The sequence below is a fragment of the Asparagus officinalis genome, chromosome 4, assembly GCF_001876935.1.
Source record: "Asparagus officinalis chromosome 4, Aspof.V1, whole genome shotgun sequence".
NCBI lineage: Eukaryota > Viridiplantae > Streptophyta > Magnoliopsida > Asparagales > Asparagaceae > Asparagus > Asparagus officinalis.
In genome coordinates this window covers 66,882,142-66,899,473 of record NC_033797.1, presented here as the reverse complement: position 1 = coordinate 66,899,473, position 17,332 = coordinate 66,882,142, and the positions used below count along the sequence as shown (strand labels likewise).

General features: G+C 38.8%; 1 protein-coding gene across 1 annotated transcript in view; it reads left to right on the top strand.

Annotated features, from left to right (window-relative positions):
- The window catches only part of LOC109838847 (B3 domain-containing protein VP1-like), a 2,759-nt gene extending 684 nt beyond the window's left edge, over positions 1-2,075 (top strand). Inside the window, exons 3-8 of the mRNA XM_020407277.1 lie at positions 55-535; positions 610-702; positions 868-968; positions 1,055-1,101; positions 1,192-1,268; positions 1,682-2,075. Coding sequence (XP_020262866.1) covers positions 55-535; positions 610-702; positions 868-968; positions 1,055-1,101; positions 1,192-1,268; positions 1,682-1,888 — 1,006 coding nt within the window. The 3' untranslated portion in view covers positions 1,889-2,075. The remainder of the gene's footprint in view (positions 1-54; positions 536-609; positions 703-867; positions 969-1,054; positions 1,102-1,191; positions 1,269-1,681) is intronic.

Genomic DNA, 17,332 nt, shown 5'->3' with positions numbered 1-17,332 from the left:
GCCGTTTAATCCTTCTATGATGAGTGCTAGCACTAGCAGCATTGTTGTTAATAGCCAGCCATTCTCACCAATGACGGACTTCCACTCATTTTCTCCTCCTCCACCGCCACCCATTCATTATCCGCCGTTCCCCGGTATTGGTTTTCCACAGTATCCGACGAGGTATAATTCGCCATATCCTCCGATGTATCCTCATCCCAGCCCGAGTGTTGGAGGTTCTACAGCGTCAGCAACGAAGGAAGCAAGGAAGAAGAGAATGGCGAGGCAGAGACGGGTCTCGGTTCTTAATCAGCAAAGGAATAATCAGAGCCATAGCCAGAAGAGCTCGATTTCATCAGCTCCACCTCCTCCTACTGCTGCAACTAATAGCAATAAAGCTTTGAAGAATTGGGCTTTATTGTCATCTGCTCGACAAAAGAATTTGCCCACTTATTCTGCCGCTGGCTCCGTACATTTGTCATCAAAGACATCCAACATGCATCAGACTCAACTGCAGTCGCGCAATTTGTCGTCTACATCTTCGGATAAGCGACAGGTGAGTTTTTAATGAATTATGTTAATTTTGCTGGTTTATATATATTGATTGAGAGTGTCATTATATGTTTACAGGGATGGAAATCTGAGAAGAATTTGAGGTTCTTGTTGAGGAAAGTGCTCAAGCAGAGCGACGTGGGGAGCCTAGGAAGAATCGTGCTGCCGAAAGTGAGCGACCCTCTGCATGGTTTGATTAGCATATTTTACTTTGAATTATTGAGTTCTCAGCCATTTTGATCAAGATTGAAATGCATATATTGAGATACATGAATGAGAATTTATCAGTCAGATGTTTTATGTAACTTTTTTTTGTTGGCGTGTATTGCTGATTAGAAGGAGGCGGAGATTCACTTGCCCGAGCTGGATACAAGGGACGGGATATCTATCCCAATGGAGGACATTGGAACCTCTCGGGTATGGAACATGAAGTACAGGTAAATTTAATTATGGTAGTGGTAGCATGATTTATTTGAATATTCGAAGAATTGCTCAAGTTATTATTACGCAATGTGTTCTATAGGTTTTGGCCCAACAACAAAAGCCGAATGTATCTCCTGGAAAACACAGGTAGATATCGTATATACTTGAATGTAAATAATATTGTGTGCTCTGTTAGTTCAATGTTTATGAATTGTGCATTTGATGTTTAATTATTAGGAGATTTTGTCCGATCAAACGGGCTTCAGGAAGGGGACTTCATAGTGATATACTCGGATGCCAAGGGCAGCAAATATGTAAATATCAACATTATTATCAGCTACATTGTCTATCAAGTTCAAAGTCAAATCAGCTCCTAATGTTTACTTGGCACTTCTAATAAGTTCTTAACCTGATACTTTAATCCATTATGTCCTTACAGTTATTATTTTCAGCCTATTGAACCCTCATGGTTCTCCGCCTGAAATACTCCCATTTTACCCTCAACAAGATCAATAGTGTTTTTGGTTATGCTTGGGGGGCGGAGAACCACTATGGAGAGAATAAATAGACTGGAAATAATAATATACAAATGCTTAACGTGTGAAATTATTTGGTTAAGGTCTTCTTAGAAATGTAAGGTGAACGTTAGGCTGATATGACTCTGAGTTCTTTTGTGTTGTATGGGCGCTAATGTGTTTATATTTCTTGGAAATAAATGTTGACACAGATGATAAGGGGAGTGAAGGTCAGACAACAGTCCGAGACCAAAGGAGCAGCGTGCAAGCTGAGCGCGCCAAAGGCTCATCAGAGGAGGAGCTCCAAGATTACGAGGAATAACTATGATAGCGTGGAAGATCTCTCTTATTGCAGCGATGTAGACGGTGATGAGAATGGCAATGCTTTTCCTTTGAGCATAATGGTGGATGATCTATAATTAGATTATAGTTCTCGTTTGCATGGTTGTCTCCTCTTCCATATATGAGTATATAGTGCATGTTGTAACTAGTATATCGACAAGTGAATGAGCAATAACAGTATGGGTATGCTCAAGGTTTCATCTGTTGTGAGATCGTTTTGTTATCCTGGCAGCTATTGTATGAATATATATCAGGAGCTCAATAAATTAGGATGGTGCAAAATGGAGTATTGTACTGCTATTGTATCAGCGAAGACGAAAATGAAGGATTCATGTCGCCGTGGCTGGTTTCTTTTGAGAAGGGAACGTGAGGGTTTGAGATGGGTACTGTTAAATGATTAGCTATTTCTTCCTCTAGCTGGACTTACTGGAGAGATGACACAACGCAGTCAAATTTCAATGATGAATTTGCCTCTTTGAATTATAAATTTATGCATAGATGGAGAGAGAGAGGAGGGGAGGGATTCTGAGAACAGATATGTGTATTGTTGCGCGCCGTGCGGAAGCGTGCTCGATAACCAAACGAGTTCGCAAGCGATGAGAGAAGAGAACCAAAACCAAATACGAGTGCAATTCACCAAAATACGGTACAAATCAAATTCCAAACACAGATATTTACGTGGTTCGGTAATTGCCTACGTCTACGGTGAGAGGATGGACAGATTTTACTATATGGAGGAGAAATACAACGGGTTACAACTCATAAAATTACTCAAATATAACCCTAACCAAAGCTCTTAACTCCGTCACAATATCTTCCTCTCAAAGTGCTCAAAACAATGCTAATTCTTTCCTTTAGAACTAGAAAAGTATGTTTCTATTTATATCAAAACCCAATCCAAAACAGACCAGGAAATTAAATATGGCACGTAAACGCTTTCCGGTGACCGAACGCATGTGAGCGGTCGACCGACCAGAGAGAGATTTCCATGTTCCTGTAATGTACACGTTTTTGGTCGACTAGTCGAACTCGTTTGGTCGATCAACTATGTTTTCGGTCGACTGGTAGAACTCGTTCGGTCGACCAACCAGAACATGGTTTCAGACCCTGTAATCTAACAGGCTGTCGGTCTATTGGGCCTATGTCGTCGGTCGACCGACCCGAGGGATTTCCTGTACTCGTGTTTTTGCATGATTTTCTCAAATCCTTCGCCATTTTCTATAATTCTCCACCTCGGTGAAGTTTTTCCAAAACTAAGCCGACACCAACATGAGTACTAATGCGTCGTCTCTCCAAATACGGCTGCACCAATATGGTTGCCTACGTACCCCCTCTACCAAGGGATCAAGCTGCCTGTAGTTCATCCAAATGGATGCAAAGGGCCTCAATAATCACGAATTTGTAACAAGTTTCTACAATGATCAAACTTGTTGCTTGGGACCACCTTTGTGAGCATATCCGCTGAATTATCTTTTGTGTGGACCTTCACGAGCTCCACATCCCTATCTTCAAGAACATCTCAAACGAAGTGATAACGAACATCAATGTGTTTCGTCCTCGCATGAAAGATCTGATTTTTTACTAAATAGATAGCACTCATGCTATCACAATAAATGGTGACGGATCGCTGCAAAACACCAAGATCCTCCAAAAGTCCTCAAAGCCAAATCACCTCATTAACAGCCTCCATAATCGCCATATACTCTGTCTCCGTTGTCGACAAAGCTATCGTAGACTGCAAGGTGCATCTCTAACACACCTGCGTATGGATCAAAGTGAACACATACCCCGTCATCGATCGGTGTTTATCCAAATCTCCAGCGTAATCCGAATCTACATCTCCAAGACATAACTGCCCATCGCTAGTGTCCCGCTCAAAAACCAAACTAACATTGAGAGTACCTCGAATGTATCTCAAAGTCCATCTCACAACATCCCAATGACCTGGACCCGGGTCGTGCATGTATCTCAAAACCATGCTCACTGCCTGTGACAAATTCGGCCTCGTACAAACCATGGCGTACATCAAACTTCCAATTGTGCTCGCATATGGAGTCTTCGACATCAACTCTCAATCTTCAATTGTCTTCGGTGAGAAGTCAGTTGAAAGCTTCAAATAGGCTCCTAATGGTACACTAACTGGTTTCGTCTCCATGCTCACATTAAATCACTGTAGAACCTCCTTTAAATAAACCATTTGTGTCAAACAAATTCTGCCCCTATCTCTGTCTCTATCGATCTTCATCCCTAAAATGAGCTTCGCTTCACTCAAATCCTTCATCTCGAACTCGCTCGAAAGCTGAATCTTCAATCTATCTATGGCCGATTTGGAAATAGAAGCAATTAACATGTCATCTACATAAAGCAATAAGTAAATGTACACACCTCCATTCAACTTGCGATAGTACACATAAAGATCAAACTGGCTCCTAATGTATGAATGACTGATCATGAACCCATCGAATCGTTTATACCACTGTCGAGGAGATTGTTTCAGTCTGTATAACGATTTCTTCAACCTACAAACCAACTTTTTCGTTTATGCAGCTCGAAACCCCAATGGTTGAGTTATATAAATTTCCTCATCAAGATCACCATGAAGAAATATTGTTTTCACATCTAATTAATCTAATTCCAAACCATACCGTGCCACCAAAGCTGCAAAATCCGAATCGAATAATGCTTCACCACCGGAGAGAAGACCTCATTGTAGTTAATACCTTCCTCTTGTGCATATCCCTTCACAACTAACCTAGCCTTGAACCTCACGGGAGTGCCTTCAATGCCCTCCTTCTTCGTATATACTCATTTGCAACCAATAGCCTTCTGTCCCTTTGGAAGCTCAACAAGCTCCCATGTATCGTTCCCATGAAGAGACTCCATCTCCTCCTGCATAACCACCTGCCACAAATTAGCCTCCGAATCCTGCTCGGCCTCTCTGAATGTAGTAGGAACCATCTCATCGACACTCTCTACCGGAAGTACATATGTAACGACTATGTCTGTATACCTCGCTAGCATCCGTATATCTCTCATCGGCCTCCGAACCGTAATAGAATTCTGAACCAGAGCCGTCGGTCCTTGATCCTACTCAACTGTACCTGTATCCTCCAAATCATCAATGTGCTCATCTGGCATCACCTTAGTCGGCGCTCTAAAAGATACGGTCTCATCTAGATAATGTGAAGCTACATCAATCTTCTCCACCTGTGATATCTCCTCTGTCGGGGTGCTCTCCATTTGATGAGAGCTAGGAAGCTTTAAGATCAAAGCCTCATCGAATGTGACATCTCTACTCAGCACAATCTTCTTATCAACTGGAGCCTAAAGCTTGTATCCTTTGACACATCACTTGAATCCTACAAATATGATCTTCCTAGCTCGAGGTTCTAATTTATCAATTCTGACATGATAAAATGCATGTCACATAAATACCTTGAGATGATTATAATTGCATGCTAGCTCTCCCGACCACATCTTTATAGGGTTTTTTTCCTTAATCGTAGATGAAGGCAGCCTATTAATAAGGTTGCTCGCATATGAAAGTGCCTCAGCCCAAAAGATCTTCTCCAAACCACTCTGTGATAACAAACATTAGACTTTCTCCAGTAAAGACCGATTCAATCTCTCTGTTACCCTATTCTGCTATGGTATATAACTAATTATGAAGTGATTCTCTATGCTCTCGTCTCGACATAGTTGCTGAAAGGGGTCTAAAGTATACTCGTTGCCATTATCGGATCGCAACATCATGATCTTTCTCACTATCTGCAGTTCCAATCTTCTCTTCCACTCCACAAATAACTCTAGGACTTCATTCTTATGCTTCATGGTGTACACCCAACAACGCCAAGAATAGCCATCTATAAAAGTGACGAACCAATGTCGACCACCAAGTGATGCCGTCTTGGTGGGACTCCAAACATCCGCGTGCATGTAGTCTAAGATACCTATCGCCCTATGTGCCGCTGTCCCGAACTTTACCTTTGTCTTCTTACCAAGAATACAGTACTCGTAGAATTCTATCATTCCACTCTTGGCTCTTTTCAATAGCCCATGTTTGCACAAAACCTACAGTGACTTTTCACCTATGTGCCTTAACCTATAGTGTCAAAGTATGCTCGCATTCGCCTCTGAAATAGCTAAAGCTACCTGACCAATCTTGATACTTCCTTTCGGATAATACAAATCCCTACTGCGAACTCCCTTTATCATCACCAAAAATCCATTAGTAATATTCGCTACAGCGTTCTCAAAGGTCACCTTAAATCCCTTCGCCTCTAAAGCTCCAACAGAAATAAAAATCTTCTTTAACTGAGGAACGGATCTTATTTTATTCAATTCATGAACACCTCCATCGTGCATCCGTATCCTGACGGTACATATCCCACAAATGCTACAATATTGATCATTTCCCATGACTACCACGCTCCATCGAGTCTCTCGAACGATGCAAACCAATCTTGTCGGGGAGTCATATGATAAGTAGTACCAGAATCTAAAATCCAATCATATGCATCCACATGGTTCACCTCTGGAGTAATCAATAGAGAAAAGCACGAATTATCAGAATCATCACCTCTAGCAACGTTCACCTCATTGGCCTTTGGGCCCTTCTTCTTGCTATTCTCTTTCTCTTTGAGCTTCGAGCAATCTCTCTTTCAATGTCCTTGTTCTTTGCAGAACGCACACTTGTTCTTTGCTAATTGGTGGTGGCCTCTTAACTTTGACCTGCCTCTATTGCCACCTCTTGGATATGAACTTCTTCCTCTAGTTGACAAGGTCTCTCTTGAAGTGCTAGCTCGATAAGTCTCTTTGTCCTTCCTCCTCAAATCATAATTCATCAATGCATTAGTCACTTCACTATAGGTGATGAAAGATCTTCCATTCAATAAAGTGAGCACGAATGTATCATACTCCTCATCGGGTAAGGATCCCAATAAAATAATCGTCTTGTACTTGTCCGTTATCTTCTCATTCACGTTTACCAAGTCCGATAAAAACTTTGTATAGTTGTTCACATGAGCCGCAAGTGAGGTGCCCCTAGACATCTGAAATCTGAATAATCTTCGCAGGAAGTGCAAGCGATTCTCAACACTCTTGGTAAGGTACTTGTCGTTAAGAATCTCCCACGTCTTCATCGTAGACGTCACATCAATCACATCGTATTTCAGCTCTTATTCTAAACAAGACCTGATCACCCCATAAACATTCCTATTCATCTTGTCCCATATCGCATCATCGTATTTTAGTAGCCTCTTATGGACCATGATGGTCTCTTCTAAATTTTGAGCATTGAGAGCGTCCTGTACGTCACTCATCCACAAACCAAACTTAATCTTGTCGTCATACTTCATTACCCTAACCTTAGTATTTTGAAGTCCAACCTGAACTGTACTCATCATTGTCTTACTGGTTTCACCAGCTTCTTCTCCCGTGCTTACAAACTCTAAATTGTAAAGAAAGATTCAAACTTTGATAGAATTGAGAAATTACCCAACTGAACCCTAGATAGGATACCAACACGATCTCCTAACCACACAAGGAAAGCGAGATCCCAACGGTAACTCCGTACGCTATCTCCCAACGGTAACTCCCAACGGGATACTCATGAAGAAAGTTTGTAGTCAAAATTAACAACCTAAACTTTTGGATTACGCATGTTTACAATTGTTTAAGATACATCATGCTAAATTGTAGAATATTAGAGCCTCTAATTAATGAAAAAAATTTAGATCACGTTCATGTGCATAATAGGGTTGTTGTTGATGTGACAGATGTTGATTTATTTTTTGAGATTGGTCTTAAAAATTGTCCACAAGGAAACTCCACAGTAGAATGTTGAATCCATTCTGCTAATCTCAACCTCCACATTACCTTAACGCCTCATTTGGTATGCGAGAATGAGGTGGAATGGAATGATCATTCTCACTTCTCATTCCCCGATACCAAACGTACCTATTTTTTAGAAGTTGGAATGACCATTCTCACTTTTTGTGGGAATGAGCATTTTAAGTGAATTGATAAGGAATGATCATTCTCATTCAAGTGAGAATCAAATTAGTTACATAATTTTTAATTATACCCCTATTGATAATAAAAATAAATCTTTAATATAACCTATGCATAACATACACCTGAGAGATAACATGTTCATTAGTATAAAACATAGCTAGATTAATATTACCTATGCATAAATAAAATTGTTTAGTTATTATCACTAATGTTTATTTTTATCTTATTAAAAATCTATATTGTTGTAAGGGTATTATTAGGAAATAAGATTTCATTCTCACTTGTGAACTAGTGATATCAAACATGGGAATGAGAGTGAGATTTTCATTCTATCTTTATTCTACAAACGCACCCAAACAAGAGAATGTGAATGACCATTCCATTCCCACATACATTCCATTCCATTCTTTCTTCTATTCTATTCCCATTTGGGTCCATTCCCGCGTACCTAACGAGGCGTAAGAATACAGATTGGTGTGAGATTTTCCCACCCATGGTTAATTTATGTCTTTAAAACAATAATGGAAAAAAGGGGAAATTGCTTCTAGCCCCAAAATGGAGACCAACCTAAAAGAAAAAAACTTTTGCAACATCCCATTACCTTCCTAAACCCCTACAATTTATTCATTTAGCCCCCTCCAGCTCACATTGCTCCTACATGTAAGCTTTGTTAAGAAAGAGAGACCAAAATAACCCTCATAGAGTCTACCAGGATCGGTGAAAACAACTTGGAAAAAAAATTGGAGAACATTTGTTTGGATTTTCATTATTAATGTGCATTAAATTCCGATCAGAAATATGTTTTGAAGGTAAAAAATAGTTCCCTGCAATTTACTTCATACAACCATCTTCCGCCTCTCTTCTCTCTCATAGCCATTAATTTCTTCTTCTTCTTCTCTCTCTCTCTCATGTCCATTAAATTCTCTCCATAATCACTCTTTACTTCACAATGATGGAAAGATCCATCCTTTACATCGTTACAAACACAGCAAGCAACAAAGGGGTGAGGGTGTTTTCCTAGTTATTAATAACTCTACAGAAATCATTAGCTTGAAATATTAAGTGTTCCACAAGTCTTTAGATTCCATTGCAAGTGCTTTCATTGAAATCCATATCCGAATAGGAAAAAAAGTTTAGTTTTACAATTAAAAACGATAACGACTTGAGATTGATGTTCCAGTATTGTGTTCGTAATGGAATTACATACACTAATTTATATGCTACCGCAGATGCAGATGCTTCAGCTTCACAGCAAATCAAGAGTTCTGCAAAAAATTGGTAAGCAAACTCATTTTTAACTTTTTATCTGAAACTACAGTTGGTTGTTAACCATATAGATTAGTTTATAAGTTTTTGAGTTGGTTATTGACTTTATGAGTTAGTTGTTAACTATAATAGTTAATTCTTACCCCTATCTATTAGTTGTTAACCATAATAGATTAGTTTATAAGTTTTTGAGTTGATTGTATAAGTTACATGAGTAGATCCTCAACATGACGTCTGGTGGGTGCTGGAGGAGGAGCTCTACTGTTGTCCCCTTAGGTTTGGTAAAAAACCTCAACTAAATTCTATTTTTCCTATCTCAGTTGGGGCCAACAAGATCCCCTTCATTGGAGAACCATGTATGGCTCATTACCCAATCAAGGTTGAATGACCACTCGATGTTTTCTCCAGCTTTTGTATCAGTGAAGATAAATTTTATCTTTTTCTCGTCCCACTGTCTCTACACATGCTTGAAAATGGGAAGATCAAGATTAGGAGAGCCAAAATGAATGTAGTGGCTAAATACACTATCTTCATAGGCCTCCTAGTGCCTTTGCCCTATATGCTGCACTAAAGTATGTATGAATTCATGTACACAGTGAAGCTGAAAGTAGGCTGCAACTCGGATATGAGTCTACAAAGCAAAACCACAAGACATAATTAGTTTAAAAATAATCTGTAACCATAACAATTATGTTGTAAACTTGACAAAGAAACTGTAAACTTAACAACAAATCCATAAGCTTCACAATCAAAGCTTATCCTCAACAACCAATCAATAACCTTAACAATAAAAGCATAACCCTAACAGCTAACAAGTCACAAGTTAACAATTACATTCATAACTAATAGCCAAAAGTAAACAATAACCTCCTCAGCTAAAAACTACCCATCAACAATAACATTCACAATTAATAGCCGCATGTAAACAGTAACCTTTCACAAGAGACTCATAACCTTAACAACTAACGCTTAACCTTAACAACTAACAGGTCACATGTCACAACTGAATAGTAACATTCACAACAGATCAATAACCTTAACAACTAATGCATAACCTTAACAATTAATGAATTTTCTTAACAACTACAAGCTAACCTTCACAACATAACAATATCTTTCACAATTAACATAGCTTACAACATCATAAATAACTAAATTTTATAGTAAAAATCACTTTTTTGCTATCGTATGCGTCTCTTTAGGTCATCTCTTTAGATCCAGGAGCGCTCTAGAGGCGTCATCGGTGCTGGTGTTTCCCTCTAGATCTATACGCTGGACTGGCTTTTTGGGTTGAGTTGGACTTGTGGTATGAGAATGACTGGCTGCGATATCCTCTAGAACATCAGCAATTTATGTGCTTGCTTAAGTCCACTCTGTTGTGCTCGAAGGTCTTTTTGAGATGATGTACTATGACGCGTCGTCGTCTTTGTTGAAATCGACAGGGACGACTGCTTTGGGAGTTGACTTGCCAGCCATTTTTTTGACCAGGAGTAGGATTATGCTCTAGAGTAGGTTGATTTAGGGTTAAGGTTTTGCAATGGGGATTATCGGTTCGCTTGGATATATGAGAGATGAGTGACGACGATCGGAGGAGGAATTGATATTGATAATAGAGGCGGTTAAGTCAAACGGCATTTTAGGGGAAAGATTTGTTTTTAAGCAGTTTTGGTCATGTGTTGGAAGGTTTTGGGTGCATAGATATGGATTATGGTTTTAGGAGCTTAGGATCGTTGAAAAATCGGGGGAAACTGAGAGGCTAGAACCAATTTTCCCAAAAATTAAATCTAAAGGAGAATGCAAGCGATAGTAGGTGATCAATGGTCGGTTGAGTCAAGAGGATTTTCCCATGAGGGAGGCTTGACATTTATTTTTGGAAGTAGAGCAGAAGCATGATAAGTTATTGGTGTGTATGATAGCATTAACTGTCTGCTCACTAGGGTGGCCAAGATGTTGATGCCAACGATCTATGGAGACTCGTACAGTTAGATGAGCAGTTGGAGTTGAGCGGGAGATGGTTGGATGAAGACAATAGAGACCATCCTTAGTTTCTCTACGTAGCAGACGTTTTCTTGATTTCTGATCCTTAATAGCACAAAAAGTTGGATAAAATTCAAAACAGTAATAATTGTCAACAGTAAATTTTTGAGCAGAGGGGAGTGGTTTTCGAATAGTAGGAACATACAAAATATTAGATAAATGAAGAGGCTTGGTAGGAGAAGAGAGTGAGGAGACTCCGATATTAGAGTTAGATGAACCTATGCCATTGCCAACCTCTACTTTATCAGCACCTTGGTAAGGCTCTAAGGACTGCAAATGATTAATATTAGGAGTGATATGATGTGTGGCACTAGTGTTAGGGTACCATTCCTCGAATGGTGGAGCTGGGGGATGCACTTCGTAGAATGGAGGCGACATTGATGGAGCAGTAGCAACATGAGCTTGGGACGATTGAGTAGACGGATGGCGAAAATGACATTTGTACATGCTATATATGACTATGAATGCCACAAACATGGTAGGGATCACAACGTTAAGTTAGTGCACGACCACGACCACATCCTCGAGAACGAGCAGCAATTGTCGGGTATGGTGGCCGCTGAGAGGGAGTTGAGTAGTGTGGCTGGGAATGGGGAGGAGAAGCATTAATTGTCAAGTTGGCGAGAGGGGGCAAAGCAACATGTTGATGGGTGAGACTAATCTCATGATTAACCAATAGACTGTGCAATGTTGGGTAAGAAGCTGGTTCAACACAAGTGGTGAGGGTGGAGATCATAACTGCATAGTCAGAGCCAATGTTGTTTAAAATAATTGCATTGAAGTTGGCTAGTGAAATTGGTTGACCAGCAGCGACAAGCTCATAGGCGAGGTATTTGGCTTGACGAATGTAGGAGGATAAATTGGTGTCTCCCTTTTGAGATGTTGTAATTGCATAGTGAGTTAGAGGACGCGCATGCATGATGGAGAACCGAAGGCTTGGTGCAGAGCATTCCAGACTTCATATGAGGAATTAATACCGACAACTTGTGGAAGCACCTCTTCAGAGAGGGATGGAATGATCCAACTTAAGAGTAGCTAGCCATGATGAGTCCAAGAGGCATAATCTGGATTTGGGGAACCAACAAATTGGCCTGCAATAGAGGGCAGAGTGGCCGGTGGTTTGACATCAGTCCCGTCGATGAGTCCCATGATGTCAAAGGAACATAGGAGAGGAAGGAACTGTGTCTTCCATAATAGGTAATTTTGTAGGAGAAAGCTTTAGAGTGAGGAAATGTTGGACCTGGTTGAGATTAGGAAGAGTGAGGGCAGAGAGAGGAGAGGTGGAGGGTGGAGTTCAGGCCATGCTCATGACTAGATCTGATACCATGTCAAAGGTGGTTTGTGAAGATTAACTCGGTGTGGATCAACTTTATTTATGATAGAAGTGCTGCTGTTACAGTTCCTCAAATGTAGGGATTAAATGATATGTTGAGTTGAGAGGAGTGGTGGACACTAGGAAATATATTATTATTATTATTATAGTGGTACAAACACACTATACTCTCTCTCTCTCTCTCTCTCTCTCTCTCTCTCTCTCTCTCTCTCTCTCTCTCTCTCTCTCTCTCTCTCTCTCTCGCTCTCTCTTTCTATTTCTATCTCTGCTACTGGGATCTCACTACACTACTCTTTATTTTTTTCGCTCTCGATCCACAAGCTCTTCACTCTTTCTTTTATTCTTTCTCAGTGGCTTGGTATGCTTCATACACTTATCTTTGGCCCCTTATATATAGTTCTTACACTAGTTGGAGAAGGGATTGGTGGAGAATATTTGGTGGTGGGTGGACACTATTAGGATGGTGGCTTGGTAGGTGGGGATAGCTGTTGATTTCTAACACTCCCCCTCAGCAGCGACTTCTTTATCCAAAGTCTAAGAATTCTATCTTCCTTTTCAATGCTTGGATTTCATCTCTCACTGCTTGTCTCCATTCTTCACTCTCGTATGCTTCTTTGAAGATAGATGGCTCCTTCACATCTTTCGTAATGGCCACATTAGCATACTTAGGATTCAGCTTCCTAGGTCTGGTTGATTTTCAAAGTTGTTCAGTTGGTTCTTCTTCAATGTTCTCTATTTGGCGCGGACACTCCTCTTCTGATATTATCTGATGAACACCAGTTTTTCATGGATTCTTTAGAGGCGTAGGAGAATTTGGTTCTATCTTCTCTAATTGTTGTCATCCTTCTTCTTGACCTGGCTCCCCTAACTTCTTCTGTGACCAATCCTCTAGATCACAGGAGTATGGGAGTGAAACTTCTTGTGAAGCCCACCAAGATGAGGCTTCATCAAACATAACATTCTTTGATATGTAGCACCGTCCGGTTGTAGGATCACAACACCTCCATCCTTTTCTTTTATTGTCACACCCCACAAATATACACCTTATAACATTTTTATCGAATTTGATGCGTAAGTGATCACGCACAAAGACATAACATACACAACCGAAGGCTCTGAAATGGCTTACAGTTGGGTTGGTATTCCATAACTTTTGAAAAGGTGACATGAATTCTAGTTTTGGTTGTGGTAGCCGATTGATCATATGCGCCGCCATCTTCATACACTCCATCCAAAAATATCTTGGCACATTCTTGGCATGAAGCATGCTTTGACATATCTCCGCAAGGTGATGATTCTTCCTTTCAGCTATGCCATTCTGCTGTGGAGTATTTGGGCATGTTAGCTATTGCCGAATCTTGTGCTGCTTCAAGTAATTGTATAACTCCTTCTATGTGTACGCTCCCCCGTTGTCTATATGTAAGCAACGAATCTTCTTGCTGAGATCTCCTTTGACTTCTTCTCAGAATTTTTTGAATTTGGAGAGTTCTTCAGACTTTTCCTTCATAAAATCAACTCAGACATACCTTGAGTAATCATTAATGAAAGTGATTATGTACCACATCCCACTAATTTATTATTGTTTTACCCCCACCAAATATATCTGAGTGTACAAGCTCCAAAGGTTCATTGGCTCTAAATTGTGACTTCTGATACAATAATTGATGTGCCTTACCATACTGACAACCTCCGCATACGGTCCCTCCTTGAATATCCAAGTATGAAAGACCCTTCAACATTGACTTCTTCATCATGATCTTGAGATTGAGATAGCTCACATGGCCAAGCTGAGCATGCCATAAATCAACCGTATCATTTTTCATAGCCTTGTCTATATATGTTGATTCCACTGACATCACATAGACCGATTCTACCTTCCGTCCCTCCATAACAAGTTCTCCAGAGGGCTTTAGGTTACTGTAGACTTTGACATCCTGTGCCCGAATACCACAATTTCCTAAAGCAGTCAACTAAGACACTGATATGAGATTTTTCTGCATATTTGGGACATGCTACACATCTTGTAGTTGGATTTGATCTAGATTGAAGCATGTCATGAATGTGGTTTTTCGAATATGAGTGATAGGCAAACTTGAATTATTTGCTATCACTATTTCCCGGCCTCCTTTATACTCATTCATATTGACAAGCTTCCACTTTTCTCTCGTCATGTGGTTGAAGCAGTCAGAATCAACGATCCAATCTTTATTATAGTTGATTTCTTCTCGATCCGAAACCACTACAAATGCAAACTTAGATTCTTCTACAATCAAAGTTAGTGCCATACCAACAACCTCGTTTTTGTTTTAGCCTTTTTATTTTGATGATGTTATTACAAACAATTTATAACTAATATTGATTATCTAGTATTTGTGTTTTTTTATTTATTCTAGACAAACAATGAAGTTGGAGGATGGATGGAATCGAGCATTCATGATCAAATCCAATGGAGGTTGGAGGAATAGTGGAGTGAAGTAATACAATTCAAGTTCAAGATCCAAGTTTAAGCTTCATCCATACAGTTTACCAAGTAGAGCTATATTGAAGATTTTCAAGCTTGGATAATTTAATTTTAGGTTATATTATATGTGTTGGTACTTTAAGCTGATATATACATACATGTATTTGGTTTATATATATATATATATATTTATATAAATATGAATTTGTGAAAATGTTGAGTTATTTGTTTATGTACTTAACAATCATTATATACATATTTCATTAAGTCTATAAAATCATTTTATAAAGCTTTAAAATATGGTTTAGTCAAAATGTCAAAAATTGTTTCATGTTTTCATGTTTTTGGACTAGTTTTGAAAAATGATGAGTTTTTACAAATGTGAAGTGTATTTCCAAAAATTATTTTTGTAACATGTTCATTTACATGTTTATAATCATTTCTTAAAGTTTTATATTTTTTAGAATTTATTTTTTATTTTTAAAGTTACTTAAAAATTAGTTTTACTATTCAAAACAAGTTGATAAAGTGTTATCAGTCAACTGATACATGTGTTCAGTCGACTGAAGAAAATACTTGGAATCATCAATAGTTTCTATTTTTATATTGGCCGATTGACCAGTCGACTGATGAGATCATCAGTTGACTGATAATGTCGTCAGTCGACTGATGAGCTGGAAACTACCTATAACGGTTAGCTCATCAGTCGACTGATTAAACCCATATGTCGATTGATGCTGTAACGACTAGTTTTTTTTCAGACCTTGTCCTGTTTTGGGTTTTTGATCTTTTTGCTTTGATTTTCTTGTGTTTTGGGGTCCCTATAAATACCCCTCATACCTCAGACCAAAAACCATCCAAGAAAAGTTTAAAATGAGTTTTACAAGTTTGTTTAAGGGTTTTTAAGTTTGTTTTAGTGTTTGTTTGGTTTGTGAAGAAGTTTTCACAAGTGGAGGAGATCATTAAGGGTTTTTAAGTTTGTTTTAGTGTTTGTTTGGTTTGTGAAGAAGTTTTCACAAGTGGAGGAGATCATCTTCATTGTTTGAGCTTCAATCTCCATCTCTCCATCTTGTTTTTCAGAGATGAATTTCTAAACTCTTTTCTAGCTCTTTATTTGTTTTGATTATAATTTCTATTAGCTAGAATTACATTAAGTTTAGTTTTGATTTATCTCTTTGTCATACACACCCACATTGAGCTTTTAGTATTTTCATACATAGTATATTTAAGGTTGTGAGTTTGTAACATTAAGTTGAGCTTAATTGAGTTCTCACCTTATTTAGAGAACAATTATTTATTATTGAGCGTTAATTTGTGAGGTCACATTATATTGCACAAGTACACCAAGAGGAGTGTAGAGGTGAGAGATGTGGTTGGTCCCAAGAGGAGTGACGTCGATAGTAAAGCCTAGTGAGAGGTAGTAATTCCGAGCACTTGAGGGAGACACGTGAGAGGCCAACACTTGAGGTGATATTTGTGTAGTTACAAGTATGAGTTGTAAACGTTTGTTGGTGAGCATAGAAAACCGATTGTAAGGTGTAAACATTTTCAGGTGAGCGTTGAAAACCCGGTGTGATAGTGGATTTCTTACCAGAAGTGGGGAGCAGAGACGTAGGATAGAAGGTCCAAACTCCGTGATCATATTGCTTATTTGAGTTTGCATTGGTGGACTCTTTTTGTTCATATTTTTAGTCATTGCCTCTTTATTTATATTGTCCACTATTTTGTTTACCATTGTTATATTGCTTATCATTTCTAATAATTCATTGCATATCTTATTTACTAGGAGAACTTGTTAATAAGTTTTTAATTAACATTAAATCGGAATAGATTAGCATAAATCCTATTCACCCCCTCCCCCTTCTAGGGTGTTTTCAATTGGTATCAGAGCTTTGTGCTCATTGATTTAAGGTTTAATCACATTGAGTTAAAGATCTAAGTTTTTTTGTGCTAATCTAATTTTGAGATTTTTTGTATCTTGCTTGCACATTTTATAATTATGGACTTTCATTGTGCACCTTGTTTAGGCTATGATCCTAATGTTGCTCCTAGAATAGCATTTTATAATTATGGACTTTCATTGTGCACCTTGTTTAGGCTATGATCCTAATGTTGCTCCTAGAATAGATAATTTTCCCTATGACCAAACCTTGTTTAGGCTATGATCCTAATGTTGCTCCTAGAATAGATAATTTTCCCTATGACCAATGGTGCTCTAGATTTAATGTATTTGTTCGATCTGGACACTTTGATTTATGGAAAATTATAGATTGTGCTTATATTATACCTACTTCGGAGAAATCTAAGTGGAGTAAAAATGATCTTAAGATGTTTACAATGAATAAGCTATTGTTAGAATTTTTGCGTAACGCTTTTGATTCATCTTTTTCTAACAAGCTTGATTCATTT